At 39.4% G+C, this 17,875-nt stretch overlaps 1 protein-coding gene across 1 annotated transcript in view; it reads right to left on the bottom strand.

Moving 5' to 3' along the window:
- The window catches only part of AsnRS (asparagine--tRNA ligase), a 214,577-nt gene that overhangs the window by 146,479 nt on the left and 50,223 nt on the right, over positions 1 to 17,875 (bottom strand). The window contains exon 4 of the mRNA XM_067136961.2: positions 4,521 to 4,678. Coding sequence (XP_066993062.1) covers positions 4,521 to 4,678 — 158 coding nt within the window. The remainder of the gene's footprint in view (positions 1 to 4,520; positions 4,679 to 17,875) is intronic.

A 17,875-nucleotide genomic window follows, 5' to 3' on the forward strand; every position in this document is an offset into this window, starting at 1 on the left:
TTTCTCATGAAATCCCCTGTTACAAATCTTGCTGCTTTCCTCTACACACTATCTATTTCTTTTATTAGGTATTCTTGGTGAGGATCCCAAACACTGTTTGCATATTCCAATAATGGACGAACCATACTCAAGTAACTTTTTCCTTTTAATTCTTTGTTGCATCCTTTAAGTAGCCTCATTATGACATGTAACAATCTGTATGCTTTCCCAACAATGTCGTCAACAGGACCCTTCCAGTGCAAATTACTTTCAAATCTCACACCTAAGTATTTGCACTTGCCATCTTTTGGGATAACTACCTCATCCAAAGTATATTCAAATTCAGTTTTAAAGCTCCTGTTTGTAAAAGTTGTAACAATTGATTTGCCTGCATTAACCTCCATATTATTTTCTTCAACCCATTGTTGGATACTTTCAAGGTCCCTTTGTAATTCTGAACAATCCTCAATGTTGTTTATTTCCCTATAAACAATTATGTCATCTGCATACAATCTTATTTTTGATGTTATATTGTTCCCTAAATCATTTGCGTATATTAAGAAAAGTAACAGACCGATTATACTACCCTGTGCAATTCCCTTCCAAACTTTCTCTTCCTGAGATACATTATTTCCTACTTTGACTTTCTGAACCCTTGAATTTAGAAATGTGTTTATCCAACGTGTAACCCTTACGTCCAATCCTATTCCCTCCAATTTCTTTAATAATACTCCATGTTCCACTCTATCAATTTCGGAAGTGTTAATGATATTTTTCCTCTTTCCAATTTGATTGTGATTAGTGACGCACTGAACTAAATATAATGCATTCGAGAACTCGAGGATTGATACTTTCGAAACCATATTCTCGAGTTCAACATAACCTTTAAATGTCGATGTAAGCCTAATTTACGCTGTACAAGATTTCCATAAACTGACTAGGAACAGTATACCGGTGACCAAATTACAATGGGAGATTTAAAAAAAAGATTTTGCCATCACTTTTGTATCTAATATGCTTTACTTTATTTGATTAGAGAATGAAAAACTACTTGTGGTTGATTGTTGTTTGGCTTGGCGTTACGATTAAATATTTCGAAGAGTTCGACTGATCAAAGTTGCTGAACTGAAAGAAGTTTTTAAAGGAATATGACAAAGTTTTCAGAGGAAACTGACGAAGTTTCCCCGGTAAAACAAATGTAAAGTTTCAAGCTTTTTAAGTCGTGTACCAGTAATAAACGTTTGAAGCCAGCCCCGCGGTCTAACTTGCCTGCCTCTCATCCGGAAGGGCCCGGGTTCGATTACTGGCCAGGTCAGGCATTTTTTATCTGGATATGAGGGCTGGTTCCAGGTTCAGTCATTCTACGATTACGGTACCTTTAATTGAGGAGCTATTTAATGGTGATATGGTGTCCCCGGTCTAGAGAGCCAGGAATAACAACCGAGAGGATTCGTCACACTGACCATGCATCACCTCGTAATCTGCAGGCCTTCAGACCAAGGGCGGTCGCTTGGTAGGCGGAAGGCCCATTGGGGCTGTAGTCTGGTTTGATTTAGGGGCGTTTGTAAGATTATAAGTACACATATTTCATTTTTGTGATGTTTAGCCAAATTGTTGATGGTTCATTCGTTCCCGGATTTTCCGTTTTCCCATGTTGTACTTTTTTTTTTTTCCGTGGTCCCTCCAAAACGGAGAATCAAATTCCGCGCGATCAGCGATGAATACCTGCTGGCCAGTGCTAAGCTGGCACATTGCGTACCTGGAGACTCGCCTCTGCACCTCCTCCTCTCCCCGCTCCAATTGGTTTGTCACCGCATGTTTCCCTTCTCCCCGCGGGGAGAGGAGGAGGTGCAGAGGCGAGTCTCCAGGTACGCAATGTGCCAGCTTAGCACTGGCCAGCAGGTATTCATCGCTGATCGCGCGGAATTTGAAATGTCGCAACTTTTAGGCCCCGTAGTTAATGCCCTAATGAATGTTGGCACCAAAAATTGATGCCGACATCATTTTTACGTGTACCTCAATGTGTTTTCCAAGTTTCATCGCGATCGGCGACTTACCCATTGCCGATGTTCCCTTGTAAGAAGCCACATTATCCCTAGCATTTTAATGAATGTAAACTATGATATTACCAGAAAAGTATCCATTTATACCAGACTACAATGTAATAATAATAATAATAATAATAATAATAATAATAATAATAATAATAATAATAATAATGTTATTTGCTTTATGTCCCACTACCTACCTTTTTCTCGGTTTTCGGAGACATCGAGGTGATGGAATTTAGTCCCGCAGGAGTTCTTTTACGTGCCAGTAAATCTACCAACACGAGGCTGACGTATTTCAGCACCTTCAATTACCACCGGACTGAGCCAGGATCGAACCTGCCAAGTTGGGGTCAGAAGGCCAGCGCCTCAACTGTCTGAGCCACTCAGGCCAGCAGAGTACAATTATTCCTTTTTCAATTTTCCAGGACTTCCTTAGATCTGCTCAGCTAGGCATAATAAATGGTGTCTGGTGTCTGCACAGAGGAACAAGGCCAGCCTCACAGTCTAGAGATCGCAAGCCTGTTTCTTACCAACAGGTTCTCGATACAATTCCTGGCCATGAATTTTACCTCTACGGGCTAGTTCAAGGTTCACTCAACAGCGAGACAATGGTCCCGGTCTAGAAAGCCAAAAACAGTTGAGAGGATCTGTCGCAATCTCTATGCATCAAGATGTAATCTGCAGGCTTTAGAGAAGCGGTCACTTGGTAGGCCAAGGCATTCTGGGTTGTAATGCCGTGGGGCTTGCTTGCTTGCTTGCTTGTTTACTTATTTATTTTGGATGGATATCTTTTAGTGAAATGTTTTTCCTCCTGTTCATTGGCAGTCTTTAATGCCAAGCCACTGTACTAGGATTCAATCCTACAATTTTGGGCACAATAGGTGCTTAACCAACAGCACATTAACACCTGGCCTCAGACAATTCATTTGCAGTTCTGTTACAGGAATTTAAAGACAATTCAGACTTGAAATATCCGAACTTTTTCCTGATTATTATGGTTCCTCTCCCTTAGTGCAAATCCTGTTCAGGTCTTATTCCAACCCTTTCTGCATGTACATCACAAAATTTACTCACTCTACAGGGTCTCCCGTCCACTTCCAATATTCAACTAACATACTGCATGGTTGTAGAGTATTTTTCAGTTGATACCTGCTTTAATTCTTGTGAAGAAAACTGTCCTAGTTTGCTTTATCATATTTCCAATAATTTGGTAAAATCATTTAATATCTTGTCCTTAAAAAGTGGTTAAAGATGGTAAAATAAACAAAGAAAGTGTAATATTCAAAGAAAAATGAAATGCTTAAATAATTAAAAATGGACAGGAAATGCAAAAAGCATGTCTGCTGCCAAACTAGACCTGTTACATGGGGGAGAACATCTCAGGTTAAGATAACAGACAAGAGGACAAGGGAAAAGGATACTAATCAAGTTAGAAGATAAAATTGTTGTTGTCTGTCCAACCCTTGTCCCGTTTCTCTATGGCATCGGGTATGAGGTGAGATGAATCTGTTGTGGCGGGTTTTTATGACCGGATACCCTTCCTAACGTCAACCTCACCAGAGGAGTTTATGAGATGAAATGAATGACATGAAAATGTAGGAAGGGAGAGGGTGAAATCCGGTGCAGGCACATAGCCTACCCCTGTCAAATAGCACCAAAGCTCAAGGCTTAACTTCTGCATCCTACAGACAAATCACCATCAACAGCGTATGTCACTCCATATGAGCACTGCAGAGAGGTTTGGAATTTAATCCAGGCTTTTGGCATGCAATCTAATGATTAGAAATTGAATACCACCACCTCCCCTACTACCCTGCCGGCCAACATTCTGATATCAATATAGTTGACCCGTTATTGAATATTATAAATTTTCCAGCTAACTCACTCCTGGTTGCCAGTGTTTCGCCAGTGTGCTAAGTTGGGCTCATCAGTTGGTAAATAGCACACACACCAAGACGCATGTCAAGTGCATATATTTACCAACTGATGATCCCAACTTAGAACACTGGGGCGAAACACTGGCAACCAGGAATGAGTTAGCTGGAAAATTTATAATGTCCAATAATGGACCAACTATATTAGTATTATAAATTTACTCATTCGGAACAAATATTTCAGGTTCCCTATGTGAATCAACATCTTTATCAACATTCTGATGGCGAAATTTATTTTTTGAGCAATGGGACTCAAACTGGCGAACCATGGTGTCAGACAGTTTGGACTTCAACTCCTTAATGATCATAGCCACCAGGCGGGCTAAGTTAGATGATAAAAGAAAACTAAAATTCCACAAAAATTCTGTCATTAAGCATAAAAGCATTAAACATAACCATGAAATATAAATTTTAATTTTAGACTTCATTATAACAATATACAAAGAGTTCAAACATTCATCACAGCTATCCTTCAACATCATGAAAAAAAGTAAAAAACTTATAAATGTATAAATAAAAATGACTGGGAAGCATACTTTCAAGATAAATCACTCACTGTTTTCCCTGGAGGTACAGCTTTCAACATTCCAAAGAGAAGAACAGAAGACTCTGTTGAAAGCAGCAAAGCCTCGTATGTTTGACAAAGAATGTCATTCAAAACGCATTGTAGGAAGCCAGATCCATCACGCAGAGTAATAAACATGAGAGACTTCCCTGTAAAATAACATAACCTGTATAATTATTGGCATTTTAAAATACATAAACACAACACACAATCAAAATGCAAAATGCTGTAATACCTGAATGAGAAATACATATAAAACCAAAACTTAATGTGGACATCAAAATATTTCTTTCTATGAAAATGCTAGCAGTAGTAACTTAGTCTACAGGGCAAGATAGCATGTCACAATAGCTGAATCAATTGGTAGAGCCTTCTGGTTTGATTCCAAAGTCATGCAATGCCAGCTAGCTCTGTACTAAACACCTACTTACAAGGGAAGCCTTCAGACCTCCCAATGACAACCGTCAAGAAATGTTTTGGAGTGAACAAGCAAGAGAACTAGTGAATTGCGGCATTTTGCAATCACCCGCAACTGCAAATATAAGGCTTACGATAGCAGGGTGCACGATTGTAATGTTTGCAGAAATTGTACATTTGCATTCATGAAACTGGAGGTAAATTTGACAAATGTGTTTCTGACAATACAATGTAACTATCTCCCAAAAATAGAATATGTTAACATATATATTATTACATAGTGACATTTATTTCATTTTATAAAGTTTAAAAATCTGAAATGTTTTTCACTGATATAGGTTTAAAATTAGTAAATTAAAAGGTTGTATTTTTGACAGGTCAGCAGCAAATAACAGGTCAGTTACACCAAGGATCATGGGAGTTAACGCATCAATCATGGTATATTTCAGTTCAAAAAAATGAAAATCTTGTATTTTAAGCTGGGCAGTATTTATTCAGTCAAAATCATCACTCAGTAACACTGGTGACCAATGGGTGGCATCAGTGAAACAAGCAGCTTATTCACCAATCCAAGGCTTTTGATAGGATAGATCATGAGAGACCACTGATGAAAATTAAGATTATTGGACCAGACAAAAGTGTGATCGAATGGGTGGCTAAATTTCTAGAAAATCCATTGATGTAAATATTGTATATTTGTGCTGATTTTGTTTCCGTCTAGGCTCCCTTTCGTTTGTTTTTTCATTTGCTCTTTCATTATGTTTTTTAGCATTTTTTCATCTTATATTATGTAAATTATTCCAACCCCCCTAATTTTTTTCACTGAAGATGGCTCAAGCGAGCCACAACATGTCAATAAAAAAATAAAAAAAATAAAAAAAATGATGTATTGAATAGGAGGATACTCTCATTTTTCGCCATTGTAAAGTAAAAACCGTCAATATGGAATGATTCTAATATCTTGTAATAAAAGTAAAAGAAAACAGATCCCAGAGAATTAGGGTACCGGCAGCTGAAGCATTATCTAAGCCTGTAAGGATAAAGAGGGGTATTCTACAAGGCAGCACTATTGGACCTTTACATTTTCTTATATTTGTAAATGATATGAGTATAGAACAGGAATCACAGATAATTAATCCGTTTGCAAATGATGTTAAACAGTATAAAGTAATAAATGTGATACAGGATTGTGTGCAATTGCAAATGTTGTGAGAGGGACAGCAAACAATAGTTCTTTTCTCTTTATTATTATTATTATTCTTTATTATTATTTTTCTCCAGATCACAGTAACCAAATACCCATTCGATCCATTGAATGAGAAAAATAACAATGTTCAACCTAAGCCACCAACTCCACAAACAGAAACTGACAAAACACACTACTAATAAAATAATAATACCATAAATAAATAATAATAAACAGAAATAGACAAAACAAACTACCAATAAAAATAATACTACCTGCAATAAATGATGATAGTAGTGATCATCCCAAACGTACTCCTTAGACATGCCATGAAGCCCGTCGGATACCCCGGAAACGCGACCCCTAAAGATAAGGTCACCACAGTAGTCATCCTCGGTACCTTCATGCCATGTCCATCATCTCCCCTAAATACTCCTACTACTGTCCGGCCACGTCATCACCCCTGGTGAGAAGAAGGTCGCCCTCCCGATGATGACACGACCGGCCCTATCCGTGAGGTCCTAATGAAGGCCTCATCAACCCTACCAGATGACAATGCTTTTTTTTTTCTCACCATTCTGTTGCGGCCATCCCCGTGAAACTGGAGCCGCTCTCCTCCCGTCTATCTCATATCTCCCTTCTTTGACTTATTTGGAGTGGGCCCGTCCCACCCCGTCTTTTTACGGGTATGTCCTGCCCTCCCTTACCCATTCTTCCTTACCAGCTCCCACTATGCTTGAAGAGTGAGACAAAAGCACCTGCTCTACTGAATACAACCCACTATCCATAATATTAATTATAGTAATAATAATAATATTAATAATAACAATTTATGTAATAATAATACCAACATATTCATAGTATTAATAATAATAATAACACAAACAATAATAATAGTAATAATCATAATATCAATACTAATAATAATACTAATAAATAATAATAATAATAATAATAATAATAATAATAATAATAATAATAATAATAATAATAATAATAATAATAATAATAATAATAGGAGTCAAACTGTTAGCTGTATCAGTCACTGTCTCAAGGTTCTTAGCATACTCTTCACATGTCCTTATGTACTCAGCACTTTCGTCACACTCATTGTTCCCTGACCTACTCCCGATCGATACCAAAACAGCAGCATTCAGCATTTCCATTCCAACCCGCCATAACATTAACAAGGAGACCCTGCCTTTATGAAATCACATATCAATTACCCAACTCCACATGCTTAACAATGTACTCCACACCTATACTCTCCTTCCCATTCAATTTTATCATACTCTCTCCTTCCATTGCCTAAGCACTGCTTATTACTCACTCTTTCCCTCAACCTACATGCCTATTCCAATCACCTACCCTCTTGTCCACCCTCTAACTCACCCTCTTTCATTCTGCTCTCACAGGACTTTTTTACCGTACATAAATACCTGTTCAACTCACCCCCGCTTTCCCACTGCTTAATAATCCATCTCAGAATTGATTGCTCGTCCCCTCTTCCCAATAGTTTCTTATGCTCGGCACTCAATAATCTTTGCCTTATCTTACTCATTTCTTCACAGTCACTTAATAAGTGAAAATCATCATTTACTGCCCCGCAAAGTATACACACAATCTTGTCCCTCCCTTGCAGCCACCCCTTATCCTTATGCAATCCTAAGAGCCACCACATCATCCCATACCTTTTAGACCTGTCAATGAATGTAATATTCATCCCTGCTATCTCCTCTATTTTCGTTAAAACATTCAGCGAATTTCTCAGTCTACTTTCCCCCAATAATTTCTGCCTATTAATATCTCTAATCCTCCTCTCAAGGATCTTCATCCCTCTAACTTCTGTCTTCGTCCATACCTCCCCCCCACAGGTGTCCTAATCCTATCATCTCCAAATATCCCTTAATTTTTTTCTAGCCATCCGCCCTTATACATGCTCTTACTTTGCTGTTCATACACTGCCTGTAAAACCCTCCCACCTTCCTGTCTTTTTAAATTCATCCTGTATCTAACTATTCTTTTCACACCCTCGGATTCTAAATCCTCCCCACACATTAATTCCGCCCCTGCATTTGCTGTGCACCTCGGCAAACCCATTACTATTTTACCAAAACTACTAATAATACTTCTTAATTCCCCTCTTCTCTCATCCAACCATCAAACTTCTGCGCCTACAATAATACCCTCCCAAAAATAACCGATCTTAACACTATCCTCAAGGTGTTATAACTAATACCCGGGTATTTGGCTATGAAGTTTCTGACTGAGGCTAGGGCTGCCAATCCTCTTGTTTTTCATCATTCTAATCTTATCTTTCCACGTTCCTTTACTGTTAAAAATAACTCCTAAATATTCCAACTTCCTTACTTGTTCCAATCTTTCTCCCTGAAGTATCCATTTCCCTTCCATCTTTCTTCCTTTGTCTCCCTGAACTACTAATATTTTAGATTTATTACCATTAATTTTCAAGCCCCATTTCTTCGCAAACAGCGACACTGCATTTAAAGCTCTATTCATCCCCCCTGAAGTTAGAGTCATCAGTATCACGTCATCAGCAAATATCAGTCCCGGTACCTCCAGGCCATTAATTATCGGCTCAGCCCAGTTGTTTGCCCCATGCCCCTACAGAATATCGTTAATAAATAAAATAAACAATATTGGCGATAACTTGCACCCTTGTTTTAAACCTACCCTGGACTCTAAGGGTCTACTCAGTCTCTCGTCTCCCAATTTTACACAAAACCTGACAACCCTATATATTCCCTCTACTGCCCTCAACATCTTGTCTGAAATCCCCAGCCTACCTAATTTCTCTAATAGGGCTTCTCTATTCACTTTATCAAACGCTTTCTCAAAATCTATTGCTGCCACATAAACCGTACTTCTAGCCATACTCTTGTACTTTTCTAAAACAGTCTTCACTATCATTATATTATCCACTGTTCTCTTCTTTTTCCTAAATCCCCCTTGAAAATCTGTCAATATTTCATTATCTTCCGCCCACCCGCTTAATCTGTTCACTAACACCCCAGTTTATATTTTACTTAAGGAGTCTAACAGAGATATTCCTCTATAATTATTCACACTGGGCCGATGACCTTCGATGTTAGGCCCCTTTAAACAACAAGCATCATAATCACCAATTGTTCACACTGTTCCTACTACCCTTACCTTTATATATTGGACATACAATTCCTATTTCCCATTCCTTCGGGTACTTACCTCCCTCACAGATCTTATTAAATAATTTAACTATGCCCTCTATCATAGTCTCATTTTTGCTAATTTCTTTCCAAAACTTGTTATTTATCCCATCACATCCCCCGGCCGACTTTCCTCTAACTCTGCTTATCACTCTCAGGATTTCCTCCCTTGTAATTTCCTTGTCCAGTTCATAAATTGCCACTCTCCTATTCCTCCAAATTACTTCATCCCCTGCCCTTCTCCATCTTTCTTCCCCCTTCTCCTCCAGTAATTCATCAAAGTACCTAACCCATTGAACTTCCTCAATACTCGCTCTCTCTATATTCCTTCCACCTTTAATTATTCTATTAATCTTATCCCATACTCTCTCAAAGTTGTTAGACTTACAATCCTTATTTATGGTTTCAATTTGTTCCTCTAACCACGCCTTTTTTTACCTCACAAATTATCTTTTTATACTCCTTCCTCAAATTGCAGAAAATCTCCCTTTCTTGGCCCCCACCTTTCTTTCTGTATTCTCCTAACGCGCCCCGCACTTTTCACCGCATTTCTTCACACTCTCTGTTAAACCATGCTTCTCCCTCTTTCTTATTTCTCTTTCCACATTCCGCCTTCTGCGCTATCATCTTTATAGGATGTAGCAGCAATTCCAAGGCTTTATCAATATTATTCTCCTCTAACGCATCTTCCCACCCATATTTCAGAAGTTGTACTTCCTCTTTTACTACCCTATTCCAAACCCTTCCCACTTCCTCCGTCAATTTATACTTATTATATCTACTCCCGTGTTTATCCTTCGTCTCAGCTTTCTTCCCTGTACCCTTCTCTTCCCCTCTTCTAAACATAACCCACACTGGGAAATGGTGTGATTCAATCCAGTCTCCTACTTCCATTCTTACAATATCCTCAGTCACTCCTTCCGAACTTAAGATCATATCTATCACACTACCACCCTTCTCAGTAACATATGTAAATTTCCCCTTACTGTCACCCTCCATCCATCCATTCAGGATATACAAATTCCCCACAGCGCACATCTCTAGGAGCTTTTCCCCATAACTGTTTATAATTTTATCCTCACTCCTTCTACTCTTCCACATACACAATCCATCCTCCCTACTATATGCTGGGCTCTGTTCCCCTATTCTCACATTCCAATCCCCGAATAACAACATATCCTCTTCTCCTGGAAACTTTCCTCTTATCCTACTAATGTCCACCAATAACTCTTCAAAAAATATTTGTTTGCATATGCTGAACTACTAGGATGGCAGTAAACGAAAACTAGATTTATTATCTTCCCCTTTCCCTCAACCCCTCCCATATTCAATCTCAACCATATAGTTTCTTTCATATCCGTCTCTATATCCTCTACCAGATCACTAATTTCTTCCCTTATTAAAACTATCATCCCTCCTGGGGAGCGGCCCTTATTCCTCTCCTTTCTTCTATATTTATATTTTATCACAAACCCCTTCCATGAAATCTCCCTCCCTGTATCCAGCCACGTCTCCAAGAGTGCCACAACATCGAAACTTTCTATTACTTCCCGGACTTTCTTATTCCCTAATTTATTCATTACTCCCTCAATATTCACACATCCTATTTTCCAATATAGTTATAACTTTCCCTCCCTCCCTTCTAAGTCTCCCCCTCTATTCTTGCTCCTTGTATTTATTCCCCAGATGTCTTTTAAACTGTTACTTCTTCCTTTACTCATAATTGCTTTACCTTCCTGCTGATCAGTCTTCTCGGAACCTTTGAGCAAACAATAGTATGATGGTAAACGTGGTGAAAAGTCAGGCTGTTAACTTTCACCAAGAGGAAAAGTCCTCTCAGTTTTAATTACCGTCTTGAAAGAGGGAAGGGGATTACTGTTAAGAATGGTACCTAGGTTTTAAAATAAGGAAAGATTTTCAATAGGGTAGTCACATTAACAGGATAGTAAATAAAGGTCATAGATCTCTTTATATGAATATGAGGGTATTTAGAGGTTGTAGTAAGGATGTGACGAAGAGGGAGTATGTGGCATCATGGAAGACTCATACTTTTCCCACGTAGCTTTCTTACTTTCTCGAATCAAGAAATGGGCCTTCACGCGCAGACACTTAAATGTGATATGATTGGCCATCATTGGGTTCCAACGATAATGCTTAAAAGCCCGACAGCAATCACGTATGGCCACTGCAATTTTGTCTGTCAACCACGGGACCTGTTTCCGGCGAGGAATACCAAACGAGGAAGGAATTTTTTTTTCTCTGCAGCAGTCAAAATTCCAGTAGTAATGGAAGAAACAAGGTCGTCAACAGACTCCAGCATATCATCAGCCATCACTGCGCGTTTGGAAAATTCTGGCCAATTTGCCCACCGAAGTAACCAGCACTTGGGTACTTCGGACCGTCTTTGATTCAAGAGAGATAGAATTATCGAGAAGTGGTCACTATCACAGAGGTCGTCATGTACTTGCCACTGTACAGGGGAACTAGCGCATGGCTGTACAAAGTGACATCCAGGTGTGAGAAAGTGCCGTGTGCGCTACTGAAATGTGTCGGTTCCCCTGTATTAAGCACGCAAAGATCGAACAGGTCTATCAATCGCTCGAGCATCCTCCCCCTAGCACAGGAAGATGGAGAACCCCAGAGTGTGTTACGAGCGTTCATGTCTCCCAGCATGAGAAAAGGAGGAGGTAACTGAGCGATCAAATCTTGTAGTGCACGCATTTCAATATCACAATCTGGTGGAATGTAAATGTTGCACACCGTTGTCATTACTGGCAACGGAGTGCGAACTACAACTGCATCTAGCCGAGTATGGGGGGTTCAGTTTTCGGTCCCACGAGTATCCGGGATAAGAAGGTCGACCTTTAACAGAGCCCTGACGTGCCAGAGGCAAGGCTATACACTCCAGAGGGCACCCGGTATCTGGAGGGCATCGCTAACAACTACTTCCCCAGTAGCCATGCATCACCTCGCCACGACCCGAGACTTGTGATTGGGGGAGGATAAAACCTCCATACTAAGCTATTTGACCCGAGGCAGAGAGGGTGGCTAGACAGGAAGAGGAATGAAATTTAAGGTGAGAATAGAAGGGTAGAAATAGTTATGAAAAATAAAGAGCACAGACACCACTCAGGCAACTCGGGAGTCTTGCCATACACCGAGGCCAATCCAGCATTGGTAACCCTGAGCTGGCACAGCCCTCGGTATCAACAAGCACACAAGCCCCCAACAACGACGTCAAGGTCTTGGTGCCCCTAGAGGGGGGTCAGCAAGGGATCCCACCTCTACCGCTTCAAGGGCAGTGTCCTGGAGCGTGAGACTTTTGGTTGCGAGGATACAACTGGAGATGAGGACCAGTGCCTCGCTCAGGTGGCATCACCTGCTATGCTGAACAGGGGTCTTGTGAGTGAAGGGAAGATTGGAAGGGATATACAAGGAGCGGGGAAGGAAGCGGCCGTGGCCTTCAGTTAGGTACCATCCCGGCATTTGCCTGGAGGAGAAGTAGGAACAATATAATTATTAAATTAATGTAGTAATGGTCCACCTTTCAATACTATAATATGTAATATTCTAAATTACATTAATTTATTAATTAGGGACTAGTTTTGGCCGGGGCTGGCCATCTTCAGCCTTAATGTAAAACATCGAATAACCAAACAAATGTACATGCACACAATTGACATAAAACAAATGAAACAAATATGTACAAATTGACATTATAAAACTAGGATGAAATTATGATTAAATTTGAAAATAAACTAGGTTCTAACTTCTTGAGTATGCTTATCATTGAGAATATTTCAAGTATTAATTAATATTCTCAATGATGAGCATACTCAAGAAGTTAGAACCTAATTTATTTTCAAATTTAATCATAATTTCATCCCAGTTTTTTAATGTCAATTTGTATTTGTTTCATTTGTTTTATGTCAATTGTGTGCATGTACATTTGGTTAGTTATTAGATGTTTTACATTAAGGCTGAAGATGGCCAGCCCCGGCCGAAACTAGTCCCTAATTAATTAATTAATGTAGTTTAGAATATTACATATTATAGCATTGAAAGGTGGACCATTACTACATTAATTTAATAATTATATTGTACTTACAATTCAATACGGATCAGAACCATGAAGTTTATAACCTATGGAGAAGTGCGAAACCACGGAAAACCAATTTGAGGATGGCAGAGGAGGGAATCAACCCCCCTCTACTCAGTTGACCTCTCAAGGGTAAGTGGACCCCATTCCAGCATTCACACCACTTTTCAAATTTCATGGTAGAGTCGGGAATCAAACCTGGGCCTCCGGGCGTAGCAGCTAATCACACTAACCACTGCACCACAGAGGCGGACTAAAAATTATTATACTTTATAGAATTCTGTAAGTTATAATCACAGAATAAAATAATGTTTATGATCAATAGAACTTTATTAGAGTTGTAATCTTCAAAATCATAATATATCATAATATATGCCGATCTCTTTTTTATTGGTTGGACGGCAAGGGAGTGCCTTGTCCATAAATTTGTCATACGGCTCGGAAAGCAGGTCTAGTGTATGACTCAGAAGCAAGGCAATGCAAACACAAGTTGAGAGACATTGAGGGTTGAGGAGAAGCAATAGGGGGGTAACGGAAAGGTTGTGCAAGTCACTAACACACTTGCAGCGGCTGGCGAGGGGTAAGAGTGCTGCCATCTCTTGGCTTGCGATTAACAGCGGAACTGATCGCTCAGCCTTAAGGATCTGTATTAAAAAAATAGGTGGTGATATGCATTTAGATCGACTATCTGCAATTATAGACATAAAGCAATATTTGGTGATTGGGAAGGATCTCAAGATGTTCCTCCTGGTGAAAAAATCTGGGAGACTGGGCATTATCTGATTAGTAAATACACCTTGACAAAATTGTCATAACTACAGAAGTTACGACCATATATAACTGAAAGCATTCTGCAGGAAATGGATAAGCAAGACAAACTATTGAAGAATCCTTCATGTTTTAATGAGGCCATCAAAGATCCAGAAAGTGGTTTAAGGAAAATACTATCGTGCAAAATAAATATTCAACGGACCCCAGTTTCTATATAAAATGACAATACAAACAGAAATTGTCACCAATATTGTACATCGGGATTTCTGTGGTCCTGGATCCCAATTCGTCACTTCATACTACTCTAAACTCCTTTTGTTACCATGAAGATCAATCTTTCAGTCGATTCAAGAGAAAGGTTTCTGAATAGTTCCATATAAAACACTAGGTTTCACAACATATGTATCAACACTGTTACTTATGCCAGTTTTGCACTCCTCTCATCAATATTACTTTCCTTGCCTATGTTACTGATATTACTAACTTCTGAGACTTCATTTATAATAATTCTGACTGACTGTTTCATACTCATTATGTAAATATTTAGATGATACTGGACACAGAAAACAATAAGAAAACTAACAATTTCAATACGAGCACAATGCAGAGAATTAGTCACAAATGGAATATGATTATTGGCTCTGATGCTGAAGAAAATTATGCACCTTCCCACAATTTCTCTTTTGCCCCATTAACCTACTTATGTTTCCTTCCATATCCCTGCGTTTAGTCCAACATATAGCCCCCACCACAGCCTCCTGACATTTGTTGACCAAAATAATTCAATAAAAAGAGCACCATTGACAAACTAATTAATAGTGGCCCTTGCCTCACCGGCATGTAGGAGCTAAAACGTTACGTCCATTTTCATTTAAGCACTTTCAAAAAAAGTTTTAGACACTAGCAACTCTGCTTCCATAGTGTCTTCAACCACACCACTTCCCGAAGACAGAACCTGTCTTACCACCTTTTACACAAATGGAATATAATTATTGGATCTGATGCCGAAGAAAATTATGTACCCTCTTTTTCCACAATTTCTCTTTCAAGAGGTACCCGACATCTCAACAATGAATACAAGATGTGATAATTTTTTTTAGTTGCTTTACATCGCACCGACACAGATACTGTAGGTCTTATGGCGACAATGGGATAGGTAAGGGCTAGGAGTGGGAAGAAAGCAGCCATGGCCTTAATTAAGGTACAGCCCCAGCATTTGCCTGGTGTAAAAATGAGAAACCATGGAAAACCATCTTCAGGGCTGCCGGCAGTGGGGTTCGAACCCATTATCTCCCGGATGCAAGCTTACAGCTGCACGCCCCTAACCGCACGGCCAACTCATACAGTAGTAAGTGATAAATTAACTGAATATGGAGGATGGAGATAATCTATAACAAAGAATGCTTAAAATAAATAATCTTTGCATGGTGGTGTACTGATAATTTGTTACAACTGTACATTGGCTCAACACATTCTGACAAAATCACAACTACTCATGAAGGACAGCCAGCTCTGTGTGCAGAGAAAGCTGAAAGTGATCTACTTGCACATGCTGTTATTAAGTTGTGAGCTCTTGGATAGAATGCATAGTATATCATCACTATGACAATCAAATGTGCAGGCCACTCTAATTGAAGCATGGTGTCACAGAAGTGTTAGCCAGAGATTTTTGGCAACGAAGTACGAAGACTGGGAAGGAAGGAGCGGTGGCATTAATCAAGGTACAGCCTCAGCATTTGCCTGCTGAGAAAACAGGAAACCACTATCAGGGAAGCTGATAATGAGGTTTGAACCCATGATCTTCTGTACAAAATCTGATAGCTATGTGGCCCATACCACTCAGCCAATCTACCACTGTGAAGTTCTTCAGTCTGTCTAAATGAATTCAGGATAAAATAAATTTAGAAAATACCTGAAGAAGAAAACATTTTATTTTTCCATTTCCCCCTATAATCACCAGGAGTATGCTACTTTAACTAGCTGATGTAAACCTGGAGGGTGGGTGTCAGTTGTAAGTGCTACTCATTTAAGAATCATACCTGAATAGAATTGTAACATAGTTAGGAGAGGGGATGTGTCATTTAAATGCATGGGTTAATCCAGTTGACCACTTCACCAGATTTTCAAAAAAATACAACATTCAGGACGACATTTTAATGTTTATACAATGCTAGTGAGATGTCCGAGTTGAATAAATGATTCTACTACGGATACGTTTTGAAGAAAAGCTGTCATTAGTACGGCTCTAAAATGAATACTGTATTTACTCGCGCATTAGACCCCCCTTTTTTCCCTCACTTTTACAGCCAAAAATAGTAAAGGGTGATCCAATATGCGATAACCTCAAAATTTTGTGCAGCGAACACAGGACTTCTAAGCTATAAAGAGCTATAAATTGTACGTGTAAACATTCTATACTATTATTTAACAAACATAGAAAGTATTTACGTTATACTTCCTATTTTCATCGCAAGGCAGTATTTCTAAACATAAAAAGACAATAAATGGTGAACACAACTTTTAAGCCTACGGTACATACGGTACTCATATCATGTCATTTGTTACATCTCATTAATTGCTCTGGTGAGGTTGATGTCAGGAAGGGCATATGACCATAAAAACTCGCTAAGAAGATTCATCTCACTTCATACCCGACCCCGTAGAAAAAAGGGATAAGGATATCGTGTTATCATATAATTAAATATTGAGTCCAGCTCCATGGCTAAATGGTTAGCGTGCTGGCCTTTGGTCACAGGGGTCCCGGGTTCGATTCCCGGCAGGGTCGGGAATTTTAACCATCATTGTTTAATTTCGCCGGCACGGACGCTGGGTATATGTGTCGTATTCATCATCATTTCATCCTCATCACGATGTGCAGGTCGCCTACGGGAGTCAAATCAAAAGACCTGCACCTGGCGAGCCGACCATGTCTTCGGACACTCCCGGCACTAAAAGCCATACGCCATTTCATTTAATTAAATACTGATACAAAAGAACTTAATGGCCAGTCATTTGTCTCTGTCAGTTCAGCAGTAGGCCTGCACACAGTAAACCTGATCACTGCTTTCATTTGAATTATCGCCTTGCGCCGCCAAATTCCCTGCCCTGCTACCGGCGTGTCAGCATTCCAAGTGACATCATCTTCACTGCCATCTCGTCAGGCGCGTCAGCCATGCTTCATTCTCTTTGAGCCATGCACTGCAATCGAGAGCATACGAGGTCCCGTCTTTCTGAACCTTATAAAAATGATTTTGTTCCCGACTATAGAGTCTAAACAGTGTGAATCTATTCCCCAATGGTTTCTGGAGATGGTCTCTGATATTCCCAGTTGGTGTATATGTAGCAGAAGCCACTCTGAAGCCGTGCTGTAGAGGGCATACCAAAACATCAGCTGATAATTAGCGTATGTTACGAATTGTACTTCTGAATGTAATACACAGTGACTGGAAACATTTTTTTGAGAACTGCGGCTGTTGAAACACAGACCTTTCTTTAAAAGTACATTTTTTGATTGTTCTCTACATTTATCACATCAGGATTTACGTAAACATCTGTCCATGAGATAAGACAGACCACATTGTTTAGGTTAGGTATATTATCGCCCTGATAGTGCCAAAAGTTCCTCGACAGAAAGAATATAAATAAATAACAGGAAAATATACCGCAT

The sequence above is a fragment of the Anabrus simplex genome, chromosome 1 (genome assembly GCF_040414725.1).
Source record: "Anabrus simplex isolate iqAnaSimp1 chromosome 1, ASM4041472v1, whole genome shotgun sequence".
In the NCBI taxonomy this organism is placed as follows: Eukaryota; Metazoa; Arthropoda; class Insecta; order Orthoptera; family Tettigoniidae; genus Anabrus; species Anabrus simplex.